The 18,832-nt window shown below is 32.7% G+C and overlaps 1 protein-coding gene across 2 annotated transcripts in view; it reads left to right on the top strand.

The window, feature by feature from the left end:
- HEATR5B (HEAT repeat containing 5B) overlaps positions 1-18,832 on the top strand; it is a 146,150-nt gene that overhangs the window by 39,165 nt on the left and 88,153 nt on the right. For both annotated transcript variants that reach the window (XM_072634159.1, XM_072634158.1), the window contains exons 12-20: positions 398-509; positions 1,816-1,968; positions 3,678-3,777; positions 6,548-6,657; positions 7,222-7,385; positions 8,036-8,211; positions 10,461-10,566; positions 12,590-12,780; positions 15,472-15,631. In XM_072634159.1, the coding sequence (XP_072490260.1) occupies positions 398-509; positions 1,816-1,968; positions 3,678-3,777; positions 6,548-6,657; positions 7,222-7,385; positions 8,036-8,211; positions 10,461-10,566; positions 12,590-12,780; positions 15,472-15,631 (1,272 nt within the window). The remainder of the gene's footprint in view (positions 1-397; positions 510-1,815; positions 1,969-3,677; positions 3,778-6,547; positions 6,658-7,221; positions 7,386-8,035; positions 8,212-10,460; positions 10,567-12,589; positions 12,781-15,471; positions 15,632-18,832) is intronic.

Genomic DNA, 18,832 nt, shown 5'->3' with positions numbered 1-18,832 from the left:
AAGCAGTAAAGTCAGAAAGCATTTTTCAAGCACTTAGAATATGCCAGGCACTATACTAAATTGCTGGGAACGCAAAAAAAAAGGGAAAAATAAAATCGATTCCTTAGTGACTGGAGTGCTGGGCCTAGAGTCAGAAGGATGTGAATTCAAATCTAGCTGTAGACACTTACTAGTTGTGTGACCCTGGGCAAGTAACTTCTGTCTATATCACTTTCCTCAACTAGAAAATGGGGATGATAATAACATTTACCTTTCTGGGTTGTTTTGAGGATTGGATGAGATAATATTTGTAAAATACTTAAGAGCATTTGGCACATAGTATGTACTTAATAAATACTTGTTTTTCCCTTTCTTCCTTAGATTTATTTAAAGTTGAAACTTAACATTTTCTTTGCAGATGGTAGTAAGCATTGCTGAAGATCTCTTACGAACTGCTGCTCAAAACAGTAGGCTGTCCTTGCAGCGCACTCAAGCTGGATGGCTTCTACTTGGAGCCCTTATGACTTTAGGTATAATTAATTATATTTGAGTTGGATTTTAACTTCTGCTCTTGTGTCAATAAATGACAAAAAAATTTCAGTTTATAATAATTTTTATATTTCACGTTCTAAGCTTTGAATGACACTAACAAATAGAAATGTTATATTGGCATTACATTAAGCTGCATGTACATATTGTATTTCCATCTTTAGCTGGTCTTGAAGGCAATATAAAGGATTTAAAATGTACATAATATTTATATTTTCTTTGAATGTTGTTAAATATGGCTTTTAAAAATGTTATTGACAACAAAGAGAGATGAAATTAGAAATTTGGGCTCAGACACTTTTGTAGTCTTCAAGATTATTCCTACTTAATGGTTTGAGGAAGATTTTAAGAAGCAAAAATATTAAGTTTATGACTCAATGTAACTTTTTAAAAATCAAATTAATAATATGATGAATTTTGCCTGTCACTTAGAAGATAGTCTTTTTTATCCAAAGGTAGTTACTTTTCTAAAAGTCTAGATTGCTAAACCCCTAAATTTAAGTCCCATATGAAGCTAAACTTGTTATAGAAATGAAAGAATATATATTTTTAGAAAATAACAATAAAAATGTCACAAGTATTTATGTAACTAAATGTGCCTTTATAAAATATTATTTAATGTTATTTATGATCTAACCTGATCATTGTCTTTACATTTATTTTCACTGTTATATTTGGGTGCAGAGACTCGTGGTTTATTATAACTAAATTTTATTTTATTAAAAACAAAACCATAAAATTTTATTACTTTCTTCCCCAATATGTTAAAAAACACATTTTATTTAATGTATGTAACTCCTTCTTACAGTGATTGGTTTTTTTTTTGTAAAGCTGGAATAAACAGTTTTGCATATAGAATTAAAAGTCCCCATTAAGCTTTAGGAATGGAGGCTGACATGAATATTTCTTATGCAGAGTAGCTACTTTACAAAATCGTAATTGGTATAATGAAGAAAAATGAACATAACAATATTTTAAATAAGCCAAAAGTGTTATGCCATTTGAAAGTGCTTTTAATGTCTCATTACCTTTTTTTGACTAAGAAATTTATTGTTAACAATAATATTTGGGTACATTGAAGGTGATTGAATAATGAAAAGTATTTTGTTAAAATTATTAGAACTGCGGCATTCTGTTTCAAGGAGGGAATTCTGTGGACATTTAGGAATTTGTAACATATGCCTAGATTTCCTTGCCTTGACCTTTTTATTTATGGTATTAGTAGCCATCATTTTTGTATTTTATATAATTAAACATGTAGAATATTTTTCTCATTTTTTTGATTAGGTCCTTCTGTTGTTCGTTACCATCTTCCCAAAATGCTGCTATTATGGCGAAATGTCTTCCCTCGTTCCTTAAAGGAGCTAGAAGCTGAAAAGGCACGAGGAGATTCTTTTACTTGGCAGGTAACGTTGGAAGGCCGAGCTGGAGCTTTATGTGGTAAGTACTGAAATCAATTTGACTTTCAAATGTTATCATATTAGTAGAAGTTCATTGAGTGAATAGAAGAATAGTTTTGAAAATATCTTGATATTTTCACCATGCTCATGAGCATTAGATTAGAATTCATGTCCTTAGTAGCACTAGCTTTTATCTCTGTATGTGAGTGGGAAGAAACACAATTGTACTCCCAGAAAGAACATGACAAAACAGAAAACCTAAATACCATATTTAAAGTAATTATAAAAGAAAATTACTCTGAAGTATTCAAATCAAAAGGAGAGATATGGTTTGATAGAACCCACAAGTCATTACCTGAGTGAAACCTTAGCCAAAATACACTCAGAAGTATGATTACTAAGATCCAGAGCTTCCAGGTCAAAGGGAGAAAATATTGCAAGTGGCCAAGAAGAAACAGGTTAAATCTGAAGGAATCTCAATCAGATTTATGCAGATTTATCCACATTGAGTATGATGAGGGACTGAAAATATTACCAACCTATGGAAAGGAAAACATTTATAAATAGTGTAACAATTACATGGTAAAGTTGCTACATGCAGAAACTGAAAGGCAAATACCACGAATAAAAGAAACTTAAGCAAGGCAAAGAAGTTTGAAGGACTCAAAAAGGGCAAATCTTTATATCCTAAAAGGCAGAGAAAAGATTATTGCCCCTTTCTACTTTCTCTATGTATCATGGGGTGGGAGATGGGGGTGGTCCAAGAAAAGCAAACATCGAAGGGCTTAGATGAGAAAGAGAGACAGACACACAGGGATGGAAGAGAAAAAAAGATTTGAGAGAAATGGCAGAACTTAATTTTTCTTGGGAGAAACAGAAGATTATTAAAATATAGAGGTGAAGAAAGTTCATGAATTTTATTCTTATTTGGGCCAGGCAAAGGAAGATTAAAAAAAAAGAAATTAATCAAATAAAGAAATAAATAAAATAAAAAGAAATTAATCAAATAAAGAAATAAATTTCTACTTAGGTAGAAATATAGCAAAGCAAGTGAAAGATTAGTTTTGGACAGGGAGAAGCAGGAGTGGAGTTTTAGAGAGAAGGAAGAAGCAGGGAGGAGAAAACTTTAAACAAGACAAACAAGTTATATATTTATGAAAAAAAGAAAAAAGTTAAGATGAAGAGATTTGGGTGTGGGATAGGATTAGAAGGGGAGTGATGAGAAATTTAAATTACAAACACCTGGATTTCATTCCTCTCTCCTAAAGAAATGAAGAGGCAGAGTAGAAATAAGTTAACAGAAGTTAACAAAGGGAAAACAAACAATAACAGTGAATGTGGATGGGATAAACTTATTTATAAGTGGAGGAGATGGCAGAGAGGATGAAAAAGTAAAACCCATCAGTTTTTTGTTTAGAAGATGCACACTTCAAGGGTTAGAATGAAGATCTGGAATAGAATCTATTGTACTTCAACAGAATCCAAAAAACCCCAAAAAACCAGGAGTGGACACCTTGTTCTTAGGGTAACAATAAAACAAGACATTGTTAAGATAATGGCTTATGCTTATATATCAAGACATCCCTTCCCATGTCAACAAAGTATCTTTAAAAAATTTTCCTTTTGAGAATTTGTACTTTATTCTTTCAAGATTTTTTAATAAAAAGGCCCTATATATATCCATAGTTTACTTATTTGTCAGTTTATTTACTTCCCAGGTTGCATTGTGTTTTTTTTAATTTAATTTAGCAATGCGGAGTTTTGTTGCTCATTGTCCTGAGCTCCTAACTGAGGATGTGATTAGAAAATTGATGACACCTATTGAATGTGCCATGACGATGATGTCACAGTAAGTGAATTGTTTGATGAATAATATGCTTTCTATATGATTCAGCCTCTCATTTTGGTTTGGTACTGACTTCATAAAATATATTCAATCATGAAAAAACATACAAAACCTGATTTATTGGCTTAAACTGACCTTTTAGTGTAAAGAAGAGAATAGAAATAAATTTAAATGTTCTTAATTTTTTTGGAAAACAGTTAATGTGAATGTCTTGAGAATAGGGACAATCTTTTATTTTTCTCTCCCCAGTACCTAGCACAATGCCTTACATGTAATATAGTAGCTGCTTAATAAATGTTTGCTGGAATGAAAATGAAATTAAAGATAATACTATCCTCCTTAGTGCCACCCTATCTTCTCTTCCCTTCTGAGATAAACTCCTTGAAAAAGTCTACCCACACCTAGTAGTAGTACCCACTTCTTTTCTTCTCATTCTCTTTTAAATCTTTTACCTTGTGATTTCTATGCTCATTATTCAACTGAAATGGCTCTCTCTACAGAGTCAACTGTCACCTCTTAATTGACAAGTCCTTTACTTAAAAATCGCTTTTCTTATCCTCTTAGAAGCAGTATTTGATGCTATTGACCATCTCCTCCTAAATATTTTTGTTTGTCTGTTACTTTCTCTTTGTTCTCCTTCTTGACTGCTCCTTCTCAGAATCTGTTACTGGATCTTAATCTGCTTCATGCTCACTAAATGTGGGTAAACCCTGTCTTGATCCCCCTTCTCTTTCTTTATACTTTCTTACTTGATGATCTTCAACAGCATCCATGGGTTCAATTATAGTCTGTGCCAGTGATTGCAAGATCTGATATTCAGCCCTTTTCTCTTTCTTGAGTTCTAGTACAATATCATGAGCTGCCTTCTAGGAATTTTGACCTGGACATTCTGTAGACATCTCAAATTAAATACAGCCAAATTAATTCACTATCCTTTCCTCTAAGCTTATTCTTCTCCTGAACTTTTCTGTAACCACATAACAATAACAACATCCTTTAAGTCATCTAGGTTTCTGGTCTCAGTGTTATCTTCACTTTCTTACTCTAAATCACCCCAAATGACTAATCATTTGACAGATCTTGACACTTTTATCTCTCAGCTAATGTGTGTCCATAGCTATCATCCTAATCTATACCTTCATCATCTCTTACTTGTACTGAATGTTCTGATGTTGTGCAGTCATTAGTCATGTCCAATTCTTTATTACTCCATTTGGGGTTCTCTTGATAAAGACGTTGGAGTAGTTTACCATTTCCTTCTCCAGCTCATTTTACAGATGAGGAAACTGAGGAAGACAGGGTTAAATGACTTGTTCAGAGTCACATAACTAGTGTATATCTGAAGCCAGATTTGAACTCAGGAAGATGAGTCTTCCTAATTCTGGGCCCAGTATTCTATCTACTGTGCCACCTAGCTGAGTGTATGGGATGTTCAAGGAGGCCTAGCACCTTTAGCTAGCATCTTTGGTATGAGAGCTTGCCTAACCCTTTTCAGGGATACTCATCCACCTTTGATGTCTGCCTGGCACTTAACTTGTACCTGTGGCTCCGAGAAGCTCTAGTGTGCACAGCAGTCACACCCCAGTACACCATCTTAGCAGATGAGCTAAACTAGGTTGAGGGTAACAGATAGGCCACAAACCCTTTAGTAAGTGTATACCCCAAGCATGTGAAGACTTCCTGTGGCAGAATAGGTGGATAAGAACAATTTGTTCCGTTGGCCATGAAGGCAGCTGAAGCAGGCACTGTGGAGCATTTAGAGTCCGACATTTGGTCAGACACTAAAGACATGAAGGTCATCCACTGTATCCCAGAACATTGCCAGTTATCTTGACTTTTGTCCTTCCACTAGACTTAAATGACATTAGAAGAGAGAATAAGACTGATGACTATGCAAGTCTCTTCTCTTAAATCCAATTTATGCACATGTCAAGACCACCCCATGATGCCATTGGTCCTCTTTGAAAACAAAGGACAAACAACCACATATGTACTATTCTATTATCCTACTAATTGGTCTCCTTGCCTCAAGTCTTTCTCCACTCCATTTTATCCTTCATGCAAGATAGAAGTCTAATGAAAGTACATCCCTATTAACTCTAGGATAGAATACAAACTACTCCATTTGCTATTTAAGTTTCTTCACAACTTTGTCTCTTCTTTCTAGTATTCTTACACAATACACCTTTCCACATGTCCAATCAAACTAACTTGATGTTCTTCACCAATAATAATGATAATAATAGCAACAGCCAGCATTTATAAAGCACTTTAAGACTTGGAAAGCGCTTTAAAAATAGTGATTCATCTTATCTTCATAACTCCATCTCCGTACCTTTTCATTGGCCCTTGTACATAGAATGCTTTGCCTTTCTTCAAGATTTTCTGTAGAAGTTGTTTTTTCCCTGGTTTTCCCAAGCTGCTCATGCCTTCCCCTCTAAAGTTGTCTTATCTACTTTGTATGTATCTTGTATATGTCTTTGTCTATCTGCCTATAAGTTGTCACCCCATTAAGATATAAACTCCTTTAGGGACAGGAACTTTTGGCAGTTTTTCTTTCTATATTCAGCATTTAGCACAGCAATTGGCCCCTAGAAAATTCTTTAAAAATGTTTCTTTTGTTGATTGATTGATATGAGTAATTCAGAAAAAAAGAAAGAAATAAGAATATACAGTTATCCCTTCAGTTTTAGTAATTTGTGTATTTCAGGTATCTGTTCATAAAATATTTTGCTGAATTAAACCATTATAATACCCCCTTTTGTCATTTTAGCATTCCATCTGTAATTAAGGCTCATGGGGCTCATCTGAAGGCTAGTGCTGCAATGGTCCGCTTAAGGCTTTATGATATTTTGGCATTGTTACCCCCCAAAACTTATGAAGGTAATTAGAATTTAAAATATTGTGAAAGTCTAATAACAATTCTTGCTTTTATGTAAGTAATTCTGCATTTCAAACATTCACAGTGTGGTTATTTCAGAATTTATGGAAAGAAATAATGTGTTTGGCAGAAATAAAAGACTATTAAAAACTATATAAACTGCTGATGAATCTTCAGTAGAAGGGCAAGAATCTGTGCATTTTCTTGTTTAGTGCTTTGTAAATTAAATATATCACTTGAAATTTGGTTAGAATTATTTTGGGGTACTTTGTTTTTTGGTTGTTTAAAAGAGTTCTGATCAAAAAATATAGCAAAATAATCAACTAGAGAAACGTATCATTATTGTAGATAATAAAAAAGTAGTAGTTTCTCATTCCAGTAAGAATTATTTTTAAAATTAAATAATAGTTGCTTTTATCAATGTAAAGAAGGAAGAATTTATTTCATGCCAATTGTCCAAAGTAGTATTACTCTAGAATCACTGTATTGCTAGAATACTTCTAAGTTTACTTTTGTGCAGTATTAAAGGTATTTTTTGCTTTCTAATTTGTATTTCTGTTTTTTAGGATCTTTTAATGCACTTCTTAGGGAGCTGGTGGCAGAATTTACTTTGACAGATAACTCTGCCAATACAACTACCTCCCTTCTCAGATCCCTCTGTCATTATGATGACAGTGTTCTTCTTGGTTCCTGGCTTCAAGAAACTGATCATAAATCAATTGAAGATCAGGTAGCACATCATAAAAGAAAAAAAGTCATCCTTTTAAAAAAAGTCATTCAATAGTGGTCTCACGTTGATTTTACATGGTTACTTAAAAAGAAAACAAAATCAAGATCAAGCAAGACTTAGGTGCTCTTAACACATAAAGAAAACATCCTAGTAATTGATGGTTGAGCTATTGTATTACAGATAAGCCTCTGTAGCCCTAGAATTTAAAGAGGTTGTTCCAATTATTTGGTTTACATTAAATTTAGACTTTGGCAGCTGCAGGAAAATCATTCCTGGCCCTGTGCCAGGGGTAGGGATGGGAAGAAGGTGTAGGAAAGAGAGTTTCGAGGGCCTTGTTTTTGAGATACATCAAAGATTAAGATTTGAGTAAATGGATAAATTTTCAGTTTTTAGTCTTGTAATTTACTCTATGGTAGTAGTTTAAAAGTTGCTAAAAATCTGCTTCACATTGCTTTAGACAACATTTTGATGATGTTAGGATTTTTTAAAAAACAGTTTTACAATCATGACACAAAGATAAATCATAATCTTTTAAAAAGTCTCACCCATGTTTTAATACCTTTTACTAACTCCCCATCTTTGCCATAAGATTTTACAAAGTATGTTTCAAAAAATAAGTTTTTTAAAGCTTTTATGTGGTTATTTTGCAGCTCCAGCCAAATAGTGCATCTGGGAGTGGTGCTTTAGAGCATGACCCATCCTCCATTTATTTACGAATACCTGCTGGTGAAGCTGTTCCTGGTCCTCTTCCCCTTGGAGTCTCAGTCATTGATGCTTCTGTTGCTCTCTTTGGTGTAGTGTTTCCTCATGTTTCTTATAAACACCGGTTAGTATAAATGAGAATAAGATCAACTTTTGTAATTATTCCAAGTAATTGCTAGTCTTAAATTCAGATTATTCTAAAGATTTGATTTTAGCAAACTAAACACAAATTTCACATTATTTGAAACCAAGTTAAAAGCTTGTTCTTATGAAAACAGATTCAATTACAGTAGTTGTATAGAGAATCTATTAGACTGAAAATGAAAGAAAAGAAAATTGAATTTAGAAAAAAAGAAAGATTCTATTAGAAGGTTTTTGTCTACCACTTTGAGACTAGTCTTAATTCAGGTGATTACTCTGAAAGAGTTTGCTGAGTTATGTTCTCACTGAAAAGGTTAATGAATAAAGAAGCACTCCTAGAGAAAGTTTAATTGATGTTAAGGTCAGTGCAATTTTTTGATATTTAAAATTTTCTTCTTCCCTTGTGTTGTATGTTATATACTTTCACGTAAAGTTGACAGCATTTGTAGTTTTAAGTTGATGTAAGTGGTACTAACTCATATTTAGGCACTGTTTTAATCAGGTTGGATTACTAGAATTTTTAAACTTCTTTATGATTCTGTTAATCACTTGAATTATTTTCTTGCTTTATGGCTATGACTTATTTGGTTAGAATATGATAATAATGACAGGAAAGTAAAATTATGGGTTCCATCTTAGCATAGGACAGTTAGCTTTGCTTATCCATTAACACCATATAATAAACTTAATCAGTTATTTTGCATATTTGTATTATTGGTCACAATGAGAATGGAGTGTATATGAATCAATGCAGATAAAAGTGTCACCACTATTCAAAACTAAAATTCTACCAGAAATGGATTAGTAATATTTTTTGCTTATAATATATATAGTACATAATTATTGATTAGTTATTTGATTTTATAGCTGTTAATACAAGGAAGAATACAGTCAAAATAAGAACCTTTGATTTTACTTCTCCAGAAAATAATAAAATATTTTAATAACTATATTTCAATATATTTGGTTTTCTTTTTAATCTTATGTATTTTATTTTATGCATTTAAATCCTTCTGAAACGGGGTCCATGAACTTCAACAAACTACTGAAACAATCTGCACATAAAAAAGGTTAGGAATATCTGATCTAGCATGATCAAAAATAGACAAAAACTATTCAGTGTTTGGTGTTCAAAACCCTTTACTTAGAAGAACATCAGCCCTTTTTTTTAGAAAAAACTTATTTTATGGCAAAGGAATGTTCGGGTCCAAAAGATTATATAACATATTCAGAATCACACAGCTAGTTACTGACAAAAAGTTGGGACAAGCCTCTTGAATCTATTAAAAATCATAATGCACATATATGCTTTTTTTTAATGAGAAGGACAAAATCCTAAGACTTTAGATAACCCCATATAGAAGCAGAAATTTGGGATTGAATAATGCCCTGCTTGTCACATATAGAAACCAACTTGTATATGTTCAGATTTGAGTAAAACTGAAAAAGTTTACTACTCAAAGACCTTGGGTGGAGGCCTCTCTGGAGACTAGCTTGTACCAATAAAAAGACTTATTTGATCTGAGACCCAAGGCTTACTCAGAATCTCTGTGGTTGTCCCTGAACCATCTTGATCTCTGGGGGTTATTGACTAGGAGTAGAGATTCCATAGATCATGACAAATGTAGAACTGTGCCTGATTTTCCAGGGTTGTTTTTGCCTAGAGTTAGTGTTTGAATTAGTAGGTGGTAAAATATTGGATGTCAACTGCCTTCCTTTTAGGAGTACTTGAAACTGTGTCATTGCTCTTCAGACAAAATAACCTAAAAGAATTTTCCCTGTTCTTAAACCATTATCATTATTTCTTCAGCTTGAGGGATACATAAACCTTCTCAGGGTTCAGTCAGCAACCAAAGTTGCACCTCTTGTCCTGAGCCAAAAGTACATCAAACTCTGAGGAAAGTGAGAATACACTATATAGGAATAATGTATTTTTTGTATCTGAGGTGAAATATCTTTAAAACATTGTGAGTATTTTTAAGGTGGTTGTTCTTTTGTAGAACTCATTAGCAATTGAAGTTTAGTATTTTGACTGCTGGATTACTTAAATTAATAGAAACATGGATATCAGGCAAGGCTGGTTCAGAACCACATCTGATGACAATGAGAAAGGAATGAGGAAAGTCATTCTGGGATGTGATTTGCTTAAAGTTAGTTCAGACTTAAGCTTATTACATTGGCATTGTTTTTGGATAAAATTAATTTTTAAAGTTCCTCATTCTGATATTACAGATTACAGATGCTGGATCATTTTGCTGAATGTGTCAAACAGGCTAAAGGTGTTCGTCAGCAGGCCGTACAACTTAATATTTTCACTGCTGTTCTCAGTGCATTAAAGGTAATATTGCCACCAAAAGTATAAGTACTAGTTTATAATTATTAATCTGAGTGATAAGGCCATACTTTTAAGTGACTTAATCATGACATGTAATAAATTGTACATCTAAATAAGCTACATTAAAGCAGATTGATAGCACTTGAATATTCTTTATTTCATATTGTATGATATATATTGTAATTTACTTATAAGAAAATAGAATATCAAAGAGCGGTTTCTGCTATTCTATAAGGAAACAAAAAAAGAAAATGGGATATAGTTTGCCTAATTTATAGGTTCATAAATCTTTTTCCAAGGGACCTTAGAGATCGAGTTCAACACTTTCATTTTACACATGAGGGAAGTTACTCAGAGAGCCTTGACTTCTCTAGGATTATACTGGTAGCTAGGTAACATAGTGACTAGAACACTGGACTTGGAGTCAGAAAAATTCTTCTTGAATTCAAATCTGGTCTTGGATTCTCCCTGAGTGACTCTGGGCAAGTCGTTTAACCCTGTTTGCTTCAGTTTCCTCATCTGTAAAATGAGCTGGAGAAGGAAATGGGCGGTCTGGTACCTTTGCCTAGAAAACCTCAAATGGGGTTATAAAGAGTCATACACGACTGAAAAATGGCAGAACAGAGGATCACACAATAGTAGGTGACTAATGCATATTTTGAACCCAGGTCTTTCTAACTCAGAGTTCAGTACTCTATGCAATCTGTCACTGCCCTCTAGATATTACTGCTAAATTGCAAGTTTGTCCCATTTTAGGGGCATCTAAGTAGTTGTTTTGTCTATTTTTGTTATTATGACAACTTAGAATAAGTTATTCTTGATGTCCCTATTTGTGATTTTACATTTACTTTTGGTTTTAGCCTGGAAAGTTTACATATTGCATTTGTTACTTTTAAAGGAGACTGCTTAATTTTGATGAGGTTTGATATAATGCTAAATGGTAACATCTTAAATTTGATTTGTGGTTTCATCAGCCACATTTAAACAAAATGGCAACTAGTGTAAGTATTGAAATGGCTCTGTCTGCAGTTCTTTTGCAGACATCTACCAAATTTGATATATGGGTAACAGAGAAATAACAAACAAGTTCTACAGTTTATAGAACCACTGGAATATATGTCATGAACCAAAACTAAACATTTATTAGAGGGTTCAACTAACAGTGAAAAATTTTAGAAGATAAATTAATTGTGATACTGTTGTAAGCTGTAGTGATTATTATTTTTCTGGTTGTTAGTATCTGTGCTGCAATTAGTGTTGCTACTTAGACACTGAATTTATAGATCACATAATGAGAAGCCAGAGACTTAGTTTCTGAGAAACAAAGATGACTTATTACAAGAGAGGAAGATAAGTTAAATTGTTTACAATAATATTACAATAAGGTTATGGTTCATCTCCTGTTCTTTACTTAAAAATGCACTATATATGCTTAAATGACTTTATGCTTTATTCTTTGCAATTTTTCCATATTTTAATAGAGAATTTCTGTTTAGATTTCTTTCTTTGTAAATTAATAGCATGAATGGAATAATTTAGTTATCCAAGAAATTAACTGCGCTTTTCCTTGTTTGCCAAACTTGCTTTTATGTACAGGTTAGTCAATGAGTAAGCATTTATTAAGCTACTTCTATGTGCCAGGCATCATGATAAATACTAGAAATGCAAAGAAAGGTAAACTACAGTTCCTGCCCTTGAGGAGCTTGTGGAAGGGCACAAGCAAACAACTATGTATAAACAAGCTCTAATCAGAATCAATGGAAAATAATCAGCAAAAGGAGTGAACTAAAATTAAGAGAGACTGGGATCTTCTGATCAATAACCCTAAATTTCAGGTTCTTCTAGGTTTGGTTGTTTGAAAATTCACATTTGGTTGTTTGTGTGCACTTCAAAATGATGCTTAGGAGGACATAAATAATGTGGTTGATGAAGATTCACCTAATTTGTATATATGTGAATGTTGCAATTTGGTTTTCTTTTCTATTTCAAATTTATTTTGGAAATTTTTTTTTTTTAATTCACATAGGGCTTAGCTGAAAACAAAAGCACTTTAGGACCTGAGGAAGTTCGTAAATCTGCTCTGACATTGGTTATGGGTGCTCTTGATAATCCAAATCCCATTTTAAGGTGTGCAGCTGGAGAAGCCCTTGGAAGAATGGCGCAAGTGGTTGGAGAAGCAACTTTCATTGCTAGAATGGCTCAATATAGCTTTGACAAGTAAGTTTTTTAATGAGAAGTAAGTTTCTCACCTAGACAAAAATAATCTGAAAAATCAAAATTTAAGGAATTGGCCATAATTTCTCTATAACCTGAAGGTAAGTGGCAATATTTTTGTCTTTCCACAATTAATTGATTAAACTTCAGAGATAGAAAGATACTGTACTTTGGGGTGAGCAGGAAAATTTCTTCATCAGTTTTATAAGAGAGAATGGAGTCTGTCTAAAAAGTGGAATTAGTTAACATTTAAATATTTGCAATAATTACAGGGAATAGAGGGATGGATAATTTAAAATAGCAAGTATACCAAAAATAATTTATATTTGGCTTATAACTGGTTGTGGGTATATATAATCTAGGAATAACTTAAAAATGGTAAGCCCACATTGTAAAGACCTTATTTACAAGGAATTAGGAAACTCAGGTTTACTGTTCTTACCTGTGGACACTGCCCTAAGTTAATCTTCTTCACTCTCCTGGCACACTATCTGAGGAGCATATCCAGCAGGTAGTTAAGCAGGGATAGTTAAATGGATTAGATGTTGTCAGTAGGGATTTCCCAGATGCCAACTGAAGAAGTACTTATGTACAGGATTTAATAAGAATGCACAAGAATAAGCAATAGTTGAGTTATTTGAATTAGCTGCAGTGTACTTCTGAGTGACTGTAAAATCCTAGTGTTTTAGAGAAGAGGAAGGAGAAAGTGTGTTATAGTGAAAAGAACACTTTACTTTGGAAACCTCGGTTTTTCCATCTGAAATGGGGGTCATGCCTGTAATAATGACTTCACAGAATTATTGTGAGAACAAAACGAGATATTATGTAAAATGCTTTGCAAATTTTACTTTTAAGTGCAACATTGAAAATATTGACTATTATTGGATACAGCAAAATGTCATAAGAGGAGGAGTTGAGACTCTTTCCAATTTTGGCTTTAACACTCAATATTTGTGTGATTCTGGACAAGCCACTTGACCTCAGGCTGTTTCCTCATTTATTAAATGCCTGTAGTAATAATTGTACTACCTACTTCCCAGGGTTGTTGTGAAAAAAGCTCTAGTAAACATTAAAGCACTATATAAGTATGTTGTCCTTAGGGAGCCAATAAGGTCTAGTTCTGTAAATAACTGCTGATAACTCACTGTTTCCTTTACTTTCAGAAGTATGACAGGATGATAGTAATGCATAGTATCATTTTACCCCCGATAAGAATATAATGAAATCAGAAACAAAAATAGATTAACTACTCAGTTATTTGGTATTATATGAGTTGATATGGTTAAGCATATTTTCTAGATATATGGAGTATTAATCTTATACATCCTGGAGCTTCAGTTTAACCTATTAAAATGGAAATCTTTTTAATATTCTACACCTTTTGAAATCTTTTTATTCTCTACATTTCCCTGTCTGGAGTATGTGAAACTGTTTTAATCTTTTCTTCAAGACTCATTGTCACCATTATGAACATACACTTTTTTATTGTGCTGTAGATGTAACTATGAAAATGATATGGGACATAGGACTGAAACAATACCTAATCACCATTCTGAAACTTGCTTTGCTGAACATATTCTTTATGTCACTTTACTGGTTGGTCACTTGACCCTTTCTCATAAAGATGGGAGTGATATACAATTCTATGGAACAATTAGGTGGCTTAGTGAACAGTGGTTGTCTTTAAGTCAGGAAGACTCGTCTTCCTGAGTTCAAATCTGGCCTCAGATACTTACTAGGTGTGTGACCCTGGGCAAGATACTTAACCCTGTTTTCCTCTGTTCTTCATCTGTAAAATGAGCTGAAGAAGGAAATGCCAAATACTCCAGTATCTTTGCCAAGAAAACCCCAAATGGAGACATGAAGAGTTGGACACGACTGAAACAACTGAATAACAACAACAAATACCATATTCAAAACATTATACCATGGGCAGGCACATAAAGAAAAAAAATGAAATAATCCTTACTTTCTCAGAACTTATATTCTACTGAGGTTAGGGAAGGAGAAAATATACTATTTATGTAAGTAAGTATAGCAAAAAAAAGAGTAACTTTCCCACACTAACAATGGTAATGGAGGGTATCAAAGTAAGGGCTCACTGGCTTGTTTGTATCTTCAACTGAGTCCTAAAGTAAAATAAGGATTCTGAGAAGCAGAAATGAGAAGGAAGAGCATTCCAAGCCTATGGACAGTTTATGGAACTGCACAGAGATAGGAGATGGACTATTGACTTCCTACTTCAGCTTAAACATCTATTCCATAGAATGTAGGGTATATGCATAGTTATTGTGACAGGCAGGTATATTTTTTAACAGTCTCATTCAGAAGATGTCATGAATCTTTAGTTCTATTTTAACCCTAAATTTATTTAATTCTACATTGTTGTTTTTGCTTATATTTTTGTTATATTTATCCAGATTAAAGATAGGGATATTCCTATGATTATTATGTTACTAGCTATATCTGTCTGTCAGTACCACTTAGAACTAATGCAACAATTGACCATATATTAAGACAAAGACCTAGTGCAAATAAATGTAAAAAGGCATTCTGTATGAACTGATAGAGCACATCACTTCTCTTTTTGGTCAATATATCTCTTTCTTTTGATATACTTAGTACCATTTCTCAAAAATTCTTCGTGGACTTTAGCTTTCCAAGTTATCATCTTTAATGTAAATTTTCTTTTAGATTAAAATCTGCTCGAGATGTTGTTTCCCGAACTGGCCATTCATTGGCTCTTGGCTGTCTGCATCGATATGTTGGGGGGATAGGATCAGGACAACACCTCAAGACCAGTGTTAGTATTCTACTAGCACTAGCACAAGATGGAACTTCACCTGAAGTTCAGGTACAGTGTGATTTTAAAATTGTTTTTAAAAAGTTGCTTTTTACTGCCAATTACAAACTCTTCAAAATGCAGATTTCCTCCATCATTGCACATATGTTGGTCAGATATTACTTATGGGCAATGAACTGATTCCAGAATTAAAAAGGAGAAAGAGATAAGACTATATCTAATTTGGGAAACTGTAGAGTGCTTTCATTGACCCCCCAAAATTGGATCATTTGATTCATTATATTGAATGAATATTGGGATTTTTTGATTCATTACATTGAATGAATATTGGGATTCCTTTTGTATTCTATTCTTCCCTTTCTCTGCCACCAGCTGTCTGTGTGACCTTAGTAAATCACGTTATTGCCTTTGGTCTAGTTCCTTCATCTGTAAAGTAATGTGTTTTGACTAGTCGATCTCTGAAGTTCCTTATTCCTTTAAAAATCTCTTATCCTATTCAGTTTTGGCTTTGATTCATAAGCCTTTGTTCTTGTTGTTATCTAAAATTTCAAATAACAGTTTAGTACTCATAAAATCTTACTAATTATAGTTTCTTTTTTTAAAATTCAATTTTATTTTCAATTTCAAATTCTGTCTCTTTCCCTGTTATGCCACACATTGAGAAGATAAGAAAAACAGAACCTGTTACAAATCTATATACTCTTGCAAAAAATTTCTGCTTTAGCCATGTCCAAAAAAGAAAAGAAAAAAAATAAAATATGCTTCATTCTGCACTCAGAATCCATCAGCTTTATCTGGAGATAGATGGTGATGCATATGTTCTTTGGAATTGTAGTTAGTTATTGTGTTGATTAGAGTTCCTAAGTCCTTTGTAGTTGATTATCTTTTATGATGTTGTTGTATAAGTTATTCTTTTGGTTCTGCTCACTTTATTTTGAGTTCATTTCATACAAGTCTTCCCAGGTTTTTTCTGAAAATTATCTTCCTCATTTCTTACAGTACAAAATTATTTCATCACATTCATATACTATAATTTGTTCAGCGCCCCCTTATTGATGGGGTTTCCTTCAGTTTCTAATTCTTTACTCCTACAAAAAGAGTTGCTATAAATATTTTTGAATATGTTGGCCCTTTTTCTCTTTTCAAAATTAGATATAGACCTGCTTTCCAAAGTTTCTATCTCTGCTAGCTGTCCATCAAAGTTTGTTTTCTCATAACCCTTCCAACATTTGTTATTTCCCCTTTTATTGGTCAACTTTGCCAATCTGATGGGTGTGATGTGCTGCTTCAGAGTTGTTTTACTTTGCATGTCTCCAGTTAGTAGTGATTTAGAGCATTTTTTTGCATATAGTTATTGATTGAATTTTGATTTGATTGAATATTGAATTTCTTCCTCTGAAAATTCCAGTTCATATCTCTTTGCCATTTATTGATTGAGAAATGCCTCTTAATCATATAAATTTGACTTACTTCCCTATATATCTTAGAAACGTGTGTTTTGTCAAGAAACTTGCTATAAAGAATTTTTTTTTGCATTTTCATGTTTTTCTTCTATTTTTAGCTGCATTGGTTTTGTTTGTGCAAAAACTTAAAAAAAAATTTTAATCAAAATTATTCATTTTACCCCCTGTGAACCTCTCTGTCTTTTGTTGGCTTGTGAACTCTTCCCTTACGAATAGATTTAACAGGTAATTTCTTCTATGCTCCACTAATTTGCTTATTATGTCACCTTTTATGTCTAAATCATGTACCCATTTTGAGCTTCTCTTGGTATATAGTGTGAATGCTTGTTTATACCTAGTTTCTTTCATATTACCTTGCAGTTTTCCCAACAATTTTTGTTAAATAAAGGTTTTTTTGTGTCCATAGCTGGGATATTTACGTTTATTAAATACTAGATTACTGTGCTTATTTACTTCCATATATTGTGTATCTAATAATTTCTACTGATCAACTTCTCTTTCTCCTATCCAGCACCAAATTGTTCTGATGATTATAGCTTTATAGTATAGTTTTAAATCTGATACTACTAGACCCCTTTCTTTCCTTTTTTTAAAATGGATTCCCATGATATTCTTTACCTTTTGTTTCTCCACTTGAATTTTATTACTGTTTTTTTCTAACTGTATAACTTAAACTCTTTGGTAGTTGGATTGGTATGGCACTGAATAGATAAATTAATTTTGACAGGATTATTATTTTTATTATATTGGCTTGGCCTGTCCATGAGCAGTGAATATTTCTCTATTTATTTGGATCTGTCTTTTTTTGTATGAAAAGTGTTTTGTAATTATATTCATGTAATTCCTTTGAGTTTCTTGTCAAGTCCCAAGTACTTTATATGTTCTGTAGTTATTTTAAGTGTAATTTCCTTTTTTATCTTTTCCTGCTGGATTTTATTGGTAATCTACAGGATTGCTGATAATTTGTTTGAGTTTATTTTTATTGTCTTCAGTTTTGTTGAAGTTGTTAATTGTTTTGATTAGTTTTTTAGTTGACTTTCAAAGGTTCTCTAAACATTGTATCACATACAAAAAATGATAGTTTTGTTTCCTCTTTGCCTTTGCTTATTCTTTCAATTTCTTTTTATTCTTTTAGCTAGCATTTCTAATACAATATTGTATAATAATAGTGATAATGGGCATTGATTCTGGAAAGACTTTTAGTTTATCCCCATTATAGATAACCCTTGCTATTGGTTTTATATAGACAATACTTATCATTTTAAGGAAAGCTCTATTTCTATACTTTCTAGTATTTTTAAAAAGAATGTGTGTTTTATTTTTTCAAAAGCTTTTTCTGTATCTGTTGAAATAATTATGTGATTTTTGTTGTTTTTCTTATTTATATGGTCAGTAATGTTTATAATTTTACTAATATTGAGCCAGCCTTGCATTCCTAGTATAAATCTAATTATAGTGTATAATCGTTGTGATTTATTGCTGTAGTCACCTTGCTAATATTTTATTTAAATTTGTGCATCAATATTCATTAGGGAAATTGATCAATAGTTTTTTTCTATTTTTACTCTTTCTGGTTTAGGTATCACGACCATATTTATGTCACAGAAGGAATTTTGTGGGATCCCTTTTTTATTTTTTAAAAGAGCTTATAGCATTGTTAAAGAATAGTTAGTTGGTCTTTAGACATGTGGTGAAATTCACTTGTAAATCCTTCTGCTACTGGGTTTTTTCTTTGGGAATTCATCTGTAGCTTGAGAAATTAATTTTTTCTATGAAAAGATGAAGTATT

This window comes from Notamacropus eugenii, chromosome 1, assembly GCF_028372415.1.
Source record: "Notamacropus eugenii isolate mMacEug1 chromosome 1, mMacEug1.pri_v2, whole genome shotgun sequence".
Taxonomy (NCBI): domain Eukaryota; kingdom Metazoa; phylum Chordata; class Mammalia; order Diprotodontia; family Macropodidae; genus Notamacropus; species Notamacropus eugenii.
This window is presented reverse-complemented; position numbering and strand designations above follow the sequence as displayed.